The sequence below is a fragment of the Lytechinus pictus genome, chromosome 10 (genome assembly GCF_037042905.1).
Source record: "Lytechinus pictus isolate F3 Inbred chromosome 10, Lp3.0, whole genome shotgun sequence".
Lineage (NCBI taxonomy): Eukaryota > Metazoa > Echinodermata > Echinoidea > Temnopleuroida > Toxopneustidae > Lytechinus > Lytechinus pictus.
Genome location: NC_087254.1, coordinates 3,971,603 through 3,982,187, shown reverse-complemented (window position 1 = coordinate 3,982,187; position 10,585 = coordinate 3,971,603). Strand labels below are relative to the sequence as shown.

The 10,585-nt window shown below is 38.0% G+C and overlaps 1 protein-coding gene across 1 annotated transcript in view; it reads left to right on the top strand.

Moving 5' to 3' along the window:
* The first annotated feature begins 875 nt into the window (after positions 1-875).
* Positions 876-10,585, top strand: part of LOC135155609 (uncharacterized) — a 10,980-nt gene continuing 1,270 nt past the window's right edge. The window contains exons 1-8 of the mRNA XM_064105141.1: positions 876-997; positions 3,400-3,599; positions 4,190-4,368; positions 5,519-5,672; positions 6,616-6,707; positions 8,317-8,545; positions 9,060-9,347; positions 9,912-10,069. Coding sequence (XP_063961211.1) covers positions 927-997; positions 3,400-3,599; positions 4,190-4,368; positions 5,519-5,672; positions 6,616-6,707; positions 8,317-8,545; positions 9,060-9,347; positions 9,912-10,069 — 1,371 coding nt within the window. The 5' untranslated portion in view covers positions 876-926. The remainder of the gene's footprint in view (positions 998-3,399; positions 3,600-4,189; positions 4,369-5,518; positions 5,673-6,615; positions 6,708-8,316; positions 8,546-9,059; positions 9,348-9,911; positions 10,070-10,585) is intronic.

The window sequence follows — 10,585 nt, the reverse complement described above, 5'->3', positions numbered from 1 at the left end:
ATTTTAATTTTCCATCTATATTATTAAGGTAGCATGAATAAACGTTCCCGGTTATTACACAACTCAGTCGTGATTGGCTAAAGCTTCAATTTCGGATCAAGTAAACACGAGACTTGGACAATACTGAGGATCACTGTCTTTGGACCCCCCCCCCCGACTTCTCGCTCCCTAACTTGTCTGCCCTGCACAAAACAGTGCAAATCTATAACAGCGCTGTAAAAACTGGGCTATTAAATCCGTGTTCCATGACATTTGCTCCGGCGACAATTGCTCCGATGGAAAATCTACACGTCAAGCCAAACATAAAACCTAACAGCCAAAACTAAAAAAAAACCCAGTTATCCCAATCTTTACATTCTTCAGAACTGTATTACAATCCTACAAACCCTATGCCCTCAGAGACATTAAAACCAGAGCAAATGTCGCAGGAGTGAGGTCGTGTCACCTAAATGGTTCACCAGTTGGCGTCGCCAGAGGGGCCACACCCTGAGGTGTTGAAATTACACCCTATAGACTGAACACAACATCAAAGAGTGTAAATCTGACAACGAAAAGTGTTGCAATAACAACCATAGGTGTCGAACCAACACCAAACATTGAACACCGGGTTAAAATGACTCGTGTGGCCCTTTATAACACAATTCAACCATGTCAACCCCTACAGTTTTTGCTTAGTGGATTCCGTTGCTCCATGCTATCAGATATTGATCTAAAAAGAGGCATGCCGAACTGTTGAGATTTAGCCTTGAAAATGTATTCATATGCAGATGTTCTTTATAGTTGACTTGTGCTCATTATATGCTTGACAAGATAAAAGCCTATTGATCTCTCGTTACCTTTACCATTTTTGTTTTTTTAATTTTCTACCAGAATCTGCGTGTGTAAACCTCCAAGGATCGTTATCATGTTTAGATTTCAACTGTAGTATGTCATGGCGAACGGTTGCCAGCTCGGACCCGGCAAACCCGACCAGCTACACGCTCTTTTACGCTATGATGTAAGTTTATACGAATTAACATGCCATTGTGGCATTCTTAAATTGTATTTTAAAGCAAATAAGAAGCAACAGCCTTGTGGAGAATCCTCCCAAGTCCCCAACTATATGCTAAATCCTCATGACCCTGGGAAACGAGATGCTAAAGCACCCCCAAGATTTTCCTCGGGGTGCTGCGTGTATTATTTTCCATAGGCAGCACTCCCTTGAATTCTTGTAGGTGTTTAAAAATGCAGAAATGTAAGCAAAGTGACCTATATTTTCGTATTGAAATCCTTTTTTTTTGCTTTTCAAATTTATCTTGTCCAAAATAACCCTCATTTTTGTAGTGAAATCCCTTTTTTTGCTTGTCAAATTTACATCGGCACCCCCAGTAAAAAAAAAATCGTTCTCAGGGCCCCGTGAACCCTGGCCAGATTCCAACCCATAATGTGATATTGTGAGTAGAATAGTCGTGGAATATAGTCCCACTTGAATGACAACACATTCAGTACTCAATACATTCATACTACAGGATTTATTTTACAATGAATACCAAGTAGCCAAACAAGTACTTAGCAAAAGTAGCAAAAGAAGTACGCTCAAAATGTTCTCTATTCATTATTAGTGTTATTACAAACTGCATATTTTGTTAAAATAATACTAGCTATCTATAACCCCCGGTCAATACAAGACCCCCTTTAAATTCACATTATAGGAACAAAGGGAGCGGGTGCCAAACGAGTTTCCAATGATTATTACATACATTTCTTTATAATAATCTTAACGATTGCAGTAAACGTTTAATTGACGCAGATTTCGTTCATTCTGCAACCCAATAAAAGATAAAACAATGTTTGAATATAATCACATGTGTATACAGATAATTATGATCTATAAAAAGAAAACGGCAATTTTCCATATTTGAAGAGAAAATACATTCTGATGCGTAAGGGAAAGAATTGCACCTTTTACAAATTAAAGCTACCTGGACGCATTCCTTTTGTTATTGTAAATTTGATCTGTTTTCCTTAAAGGACAAGTCCACCCCAACAGAAGGTTGATTTGAATGAAAGAGAAAAATCCAACAAGCATACACTGAAAATTTCATCAAAATCGGATGTAAAATGAGAAAGTTATGACATTTTAAAGTTTCGCTTAATTTCACAAAACAGTTATATGCACATCCTGGTCGGTATGCAAATGAGGAGACTGATGACGTCATCCACTCACTATTTCTTTTGTATTCTATTATATGAAATATGAAATATTCTAATATTCTCTTCATTGTTAAGTGAAACAATGATAAATTCCTCCCTGAACATGTAAAATTAGCATTGTGTAATATTATATGGTTCAGTCAAGTTGGTCCTTATTGTCAAATCTGTAAACAATGAAATATTGTATAATTCAAACAATAAAAAAGAAGAAATAGTGAGTGATGGACGTCATCGACTCTCTCATTTGCATGTCACTGAGTTGTGCATAAATTATCAATGTTTTGGAAAAAATAAGCGAAATTCTAAAATGCCATACCTTTTTTTATTTTACATCCGATTTTGATGAAATTTTCAGCATTATGCTTGTTTGCCTTTTCTCTATTTATTTGAATCAATATTTTTTGGGTGGACTTGACCTTTAAATCATACTTCAAAACACATGGGATTGAGCAAAAGATCAATTAGTTCAAGAAACACTCAGCTATTTAATGATATTTACGTGTAGACCACGAAAATTCTCCGATTTTAATCGTATATTATGTGTAAAGGCGTCATCAACATCGACCCTTTTCCATTTCAGAAAACATCTACCCAAGGGCCTCTCTCTTTGTCCGGTTTGCTTACAATGTTGACGAATCAAACACAGTCAACTAGAACTCAATACAATGTACAACCCATTAACCGAAGAAAAAAGATAAAGAGAGAGAGAGAGAGCGCGAGAGGGGGGGGGGGGGGGAGAGAGAAGGGGGGGGGGTGGAGAGATGGTCATAGAACCCCGCCCTCCTCTACGTTTCATTCTTTATTTGTAATAGTCACTAAATATAATGTGACCAACCACCCCAATACCAACAAAAAGTCGCCGGAATCTGTAAATAGACAAAATAGCAAACTAGTATTAAAAACGTAAAAATGAGAAATTACCTGATCTGAAAGAGTAATTTTTCTTCGCTATACAATCAAATTTTGAAGTTGTTAATTAAAAATGAGACAAAAAAGCTTCTGTTAACCCACTCAAACCGTTTTTTCGCCTATTATATTCTTCTTCTACAATCAATCAAGTTTTTTAATAGGTTGTTGGATATAAAGTTTGACAAGTTGTATATAATTTTAAAGCTTAGCATGTGACTTTTCATGCTCAGTAGATGTCTAAAAATTCATTTTGGGCGACTTATTATATTCCATTATCCGCTTTCAATCATGCTCAAGGTATACCTCACATGACGTTGTACAGCATTGGGAACCCGTTGAAGGGTGTACGAACGTGACGAGCACCGACTGCAATGTGAGGGCGCTCTTCAAAGACGACGACGATTTCAGAGGATTCCAAAGATTTCGAATTGATTACATCACCAACGGTTCTGTGAGTTGTCGAGGCAGGAAGTTTCAAAGGGATCCTCTAAAATCGGGTATAAATATATTCTTTAATCTTCTTTCTGGTCTTTACAATCTTTTCCCATTTCATTAGATTGCAGACATTATTTTGGACGCGTTTTACCGTCAGATAGGCCTTTCTTCAATCTGAACATTTGAATGAATTAACAAGAAGGGGATTTAATTCCATGAGAGTGAAATTACGCTTTAACCAAAATGTTCTATTAGATTTTTGATTAATGTCTGTACCTCTTTTTCTTATTCATTGTAAATGTCAAAATAAATAATAAGATCAGATTTTCCTGTTAAAAATGATTTTTTTTATCGGTCACTTTTTATAAATGTTTTCTCATACGTTTTATCTATCAAATGTTTTGACTCTTTATAAGCAACTGCTATCGATGCTTTGAGACAAACAACCGTTTCTTTGTATTTGACAAAGCATTCATAATGTAAACATTTTGCGCTTTCAAACAAAATGTACATCTTTGTGTTTTTTGTTTCAACGGTTTCAATCAGACAATGCTTTTTCATAAAATGATACCTTCTAATTTTAATCGACATAACATGATTTTGATATGAAATATTGAAATTGATAATTATACATATTCTTATATTCAATTAGTGAAATTGAGTGCCCCACCAATTACCCACATTGAGGCGACTTCAGAGGAGATATCTTTTCGATTGATATACCCGTCGGATAATCACTACCCGGGGCTTGATCTTCAACTCCTCCGGCAGTTTGTCAATCATAAATACCATGTTAGTATAAGGCAGTATAGCACCAACGCCACAGTTAAGGTAAGAATGCATGTTTAAAAAAAAATCATAATGTAAGGAAAGTGTGTGTGGGTTTGCGCGCGTGTGTGTAAAGATATGAGCATTTGTATGTGAGTGCCTTGGTGCCGTGAACTGGTGGTCTAAGGTGCCCTACTACATGCACCTGTCCATGGAATTCCGTGGTTCAATTCTTCTTAGCACTGCCCTTGAGCAAGGCATTTTATCTTTGCCCTTTTAGTTTGCCTAATATAAGTAAGATATTCACGCATTATTGATATTAACATGTGTGCATTTTTAAAAATAAAATCAGTGTTAAATTACAGCATAGGTAATGTAATTAGTGTTAATATGCGAGGTGTGTGTGGGTGTGTAAGGGTGCGTGTGTAGAAATATATCGTGTGTGTTGAAGTGTAATAAGTGTTAGATTCATCATGGGCAAAATGTGTGTGCGCGTGTGAAGCCTATGCCTTCATGTGTAAGAAAGTGCTGTGTGTCTTCAAATGCAATTAGTGATAATTTCATCTTATTAACAGTGCGTGTGGGTTGTGGTGTATGTGTGAGCATGCATTGTGTGTATGAAAGAGGTGTGTGTGTGCAAGGAGTGCTGGTAATTCCTTGGTGTGTGCAACATTCTGCGTATGTGAGATGAGTGTTGATTTATGTGGGTGTGGGTGAGGGAGGATGTGTTAGTGGGTGCCAGTATTCGTATGCGTGTTTTTCGTGTTAGAGAGTGTGTGTGCTCACAAGGTTGAGTGCGTGTGGGTGAGTGATCGTATACTAAAATTCAATAGTCGATTTGATTCCCTACATGTCCTACAGAAGGAGAATTATGTTGTTTTTCAAGTCAAAAGGAAGATAAAAAGGTGGGATTTGAGGTGATACTGCAATTTTGAATTTGATTTTGAATTCGTTTGAATTCTGCGGTGTGTTAAAAGATATATATGCCCAATCAACAATGTTTCCAATATTATCTCGAATAAATTGGAGTGCTATCAATAATGGTCTAGTCGATGCTGTGATCAATTAAGAAGGTCTTTCCTGGCACTGTCGGTTTTATTTTCCTATGTAATTATATCCAAATGCTGTTTTCTCACCAATAACAAATCGTCTAATTTAGACATCGACTTAATTAGATGATTTTATGTGCCTTATTTACACATATCTTATACAGAATTACGCCATCAAGCATGATCTTTCTGCGATACAAAGGATATACGACCTTCTGCCTGCCACCCAATACCTGATCATTGTGCGCTCTGCCGTCTATCCACCGGTCGTATGGGGTCCTTCTGCATCTATGGCGGTTGTACAAACTCTTGAAAAACGTGAGTCGATATATTTTCTAAAGTTTATCTTTTCGGAATCATCAATTTTTGCTAAAAATAAGCCTAGCTAACCTGTTGTGAGTAAAAGTTTTAGCAAAGGAAAAGCGATGATTCATGGTGATTCATTCCCACCCTTTTCTGTACAAAATCGTGAAAATAGCCGCATCTTATTGTAATTTTTGCAGACTTCCAACTTTCGACTCAGTTCCTTCTTTCCGAACATTCACGCGGTCCTGTTCAATATGTGAGCACCCCTTTACCACTCCTTTCTGGAGGATTTTTTTTGTCTTTTTTTTTGTGTGTGAGGTGTTTGTGTATGTTGGAAGGGGGGGGGGGGGGGAAGGGCTACAATTAGCCAACTTTTCGCTTGATTTAAATTGTATGTACTTTGGTCAAGGCGTGTCCTTGCAGGGTTTTTATCATTACAAAGATATTTAAAAAATAACATGTTGACATTTTAAGACAAGTCATTGCCTTGTTGGTTATTTTACACCTATTGAGAACGGGAATTATCACTCCGCATGTCGGTGGTTGTCTTCCATATATCACTGGCGAACAGATGGGCAGGGGGGGGGGGGGCTTTACGCCCAAGAAAAAAGAGGAAAGACAGAAGGGTGAAATATATTATTTTCTGAATATTATGTCAAAATCTTTCTCAAAATTTGAATTTTGTAATAAAATAGTATAATAAATAAATTTTTGAAACCTCGTTTTGTTGTATTTGTCATTATGATTAATGTCAGAGAATAAAAACGAAATCTGTAGAGGGATTAATTCATGATGTTTTTTTATGAGCTGTGATTAAACACGTGAGTGAATGGGGGCCTGTATTACCAGTGTGTGCCCTATAGTACGGCGACACTTTGACTGAACTTATGGTATCTCCAAAACAGTTCGCAAGTCTAATTACAAATCGTCTTTCTCGCTACTTTGTTCCCTTCAGCACCTTCGATAGGGCCCAGTAATCTGGAGCTTGTGAACAGTTCTTTTTCATGTTCAGCACCGGACCAAAGAGAGATTATTATCACGTGGAAGGTATGTATAATGTATACCATCGAAATTAATCATTATGTTACATTAATAATAATCCGCTTTTTACATAGCGCTGAATACATCGGAACGACGTGTCTAAGCGCTTTACAGATATATTATTACCCCGGTCATCGGATTCAATCAGTCATTCCCACACACAATGTGTGCACATCCTCCACTCCCTGGGGAGTATTGATCGTTGTGGCCCAATTGATCAGTCTCCTAACTTTGAAAAAGGGCCTTGGGTTCAAATCAGAGCAGCGCCATTTGTGGCAAAACACGAAAGGTTGTACGTACTGGGCACTGTCGCTGTACACAGGAGTGGCACAACTCTTCCCTAGGGGGGAGAGTGGCAAATGGAAGTAAACCTCCTCCAAACGGACTATGGTTTCTAGTGATTCAAACCCAAGTTTTCTTGGTCTGGAATTAGGCCCAGATAGTGTTATTTCATTCATCTTAGACATGTATCTGATTACGCATTATGTAGGCCTACCTTATAAAATGAAGGCCACTCCTTTAAAAACGACAAAAGTCAAGTTTATGGTCACCAAGAAGTAAAGCACGCTCATAGGCACTTCTTGAGTTTGAGGCCATGTATTCGAATGGCTGCAAATATCACAGACCTATAGAAACGGCACCCTTACTGCTTGCCAGCAGGGGCGTCGATCCATTTTTCAGATTGGGGGGGCAAAATCATGAATCAACTTTCCAAAGGCGCTCGATCACACAAAACAAACAGACTCAAACACACATATGCCTATATGTATATATATATACACACACATCTCACCAACAAATAAAATTTAAAAAGAAATAAAAAATAATAGATGCGAGCGCGAAGCGCGAGCTGAAAATTTTGATATTTTGATCTTTAAAAAAAAAGAGTTTAATTGACGTTTTTAATAAAGAACAAGAAATATATCCAACAAAAGATTATTGCAAATCGAAGTGGGAGTTCTTTTGAGGTATAGAACTGAAAACGGGACATTCTATTCACCTATTCAATCATGAAAAGTATGGGTTTTTGCTACAGAAATGATGCGAGCGCGAATTTTTTTATATTCTAATTTGAAAACCGGACATTTTGAGCACGATTTTAGATGAAGAACGAGTTGTGTATCTCAATCTCGCTTGCTGATTTCTGTGTAACATTACAATCTTATTTTATTTTTTGCACATGCGGAATTATTGGGGGGGCAAAACGATATGTTTGCCCCCCAATATTTTCATTGGTGGGGCGGTTGCCCCCCCTGCCCCCCCATGATCGACGCCTCTGCTTGCCAGCAAAGTGTTTTAGACATTTTGGAACAGGTGATACTTATACCTCGGTCACATGTACATGTATGACCTACGGAGGCCGTACGGCGAGCCGAAAACAGCCGTTTTATTCATTTTTATTCAAACCACCTATAATTATGTAGCTGGTACAACAAATGTTAAAACGGCTGTTTTCGACTCGCCGTACGGCCGCCGTAGAGCAAATGTGACCAAGGTATCATTCTGCAGGATTCGATGGCAGAGCCATTGCATACAACTAATCGCTACCTGGCGTAGATAACATATGGGCCTATGAGAAAAAATGCCGTTCTCAATTTTTTTATATCTCTCACAGGGGGTTGATGAAGAGTACTGGAACGGAGAGCTACTGTTTTACGAAGTACGGGCTGTGCTGTGGGAATCTCAAGAAACCTTTACAAGCCGCTTGGTGAATACATCATCGACTATGGTATCTCTGAAAGGTCTGAGTAGGTGGGAAAAGTTTGACGTGGTGGTTTTTGCTAACAATTCAGCTGGTGGAACAAGGAACAACATCCCTCTGCAGTTGAAAAGTCATGTTGTAGGTATGTATTTTTCAAAAAAAAAAATCATTGTCAGTTTCATAACTTACGTGGTACACTATAATCTCCTCCATGCAATCAAATTGACAATCAAATCTTGCGTGAGAGCAGTTGAGCCCGTTAAGTTATCTTTTAAATGTCGAAATTCTTGCTGCTTGGTTTTTCTTAAAATGCCTATTCATGAATGTCATGCTGAAATGATAAGCGATGGATATTTTTGAATTTACGAACAACGTTGAAAGATAATCAATTTGGGCGATAAAATTCTTATCGTGATCACGTAAGACGACTATGCTTCTCTGCCTTTTCATCAGGTTTCCTGCACTATTGTACTACATGTATATTCGTTTATTCAAGTATTAAGCTGTGTGCTGGTTACCTCTCAGTCCAATGTCATTTTATACGTAAAATTATGTTTCATGTTGTTTGATTGTAATTGATCATGCACGTAAAACCAAATAGTGAAATTTTAAAACTAAAATTGTACTTTAAAAATTATTCCTTGTTACTTTATCAGACGAGCGTGGGTCACAACCCCAGTCAGTAACCGTCTCCAGAGAACGCAAGAGCAGGAGTGTCATAAAATGGCAACCTCCAGCGCAATACGACGAGTGCATCATGGGATACATTATCACGTGGACAGATGGTCAAGGAGCGGAGCATCACGCGATAGAAGTCGGGAACAAGTGGTTGGGTGTGATAGGTCACGTGACAAAAGCTAGAGTGACGCCATTACTGAGGAAAGATTACAGGAACGAACAGACCGGGGTCGCGTTGATGTATATCGGTGACAAGGCACATGGAGGTTGGTAGATGTATTCCTGACCCGATAGATGTAGAAGTATACCGATAATAATGTGTCCTTATGAAATAAAAAAATGTTAACACCAAGTAAAATACCCTATTCAGAAATTCCTAGATGTAAAAGAAGTAATAAATCACTATATAGTGAAAAATACGTTTTTATATTTCATTCATCCATGTCATCACAGCAAAAATGCTACTAAACTGATATTTTGACATATGGTGAAATGACAGGATCAGCCAAGACGATACAGGCGGTCCCATTATTATTATTATTATTATTTTTTTTTTATTATTATTATTTTTTTTTTTTACAAACAAGTGCACACCTAGTTACCAATAATGCATATAGCATTTCCATTTATTTGAAAGCAGGATAAAAGAGCATTGTAGATTAAATGCCTTGCTCACGGGCATAGGTGCCGCGGCCGGGGATCGAACCCCGGACTTTCCATGTATAGTCAGGCGCCTTAGACCACTCGGCAACGGCACCTCCATTATGTTTATTTGAATCGATTATATACGGACTGATGATTTTATGTTTCTTGATTTATTGATAATCCAGGTTCTGGCTTTAATCTCTGGTTCCTGCTTCTGATTGGAGTGTTGGTGTTCATACTGGTGGTTACTATGCTGATCGTAGCTAAATGGAAGTACATCAAACTACGATGGCTGAAACCTCAATTCAAAGACGGCTTCAACCTTGAGCACAACAAAGTCCTGGTAAAACTCTTTATATTAAGCCAGTACAGTCTAATCAGCGAAACCAACTTCATACCGACCACTGGAATCCATTACGTCATCTCCAGTGACATGTACCATCATCACACCATCGGTCGGTTTGGAGTCGGTTTCGTTTTGTCTTAGATTATATCTGTACCTAAGACTAAGACCCCAAAGCTATTTCTAATATGCTATATGTTTTTATCATATGGTGGTTGTAGTGATGTGTGTATACTTGTAATGACTTAGTTACTTCTAGTTAAAAAGGACATTTTCTTACTTTTAACCCATTCGGGGACGTTTCGACCGACAACCGATGACGTCCTCAGTCTGGAAACCATGCCTTTCAATCCCTCACTCTTAACCGTTTAATGAGCATTATTTATAAAAGATCTAATCCGGTCAATTAAACTTGGTTTTGTGTGAAGGGGTAAGAAGCGGCCCCAGTTTTAGCATGTGTAGCAAACTAGGCCCACGTTATTTCTGAAAGTGACACACGTCCTCTCTTGATGACAG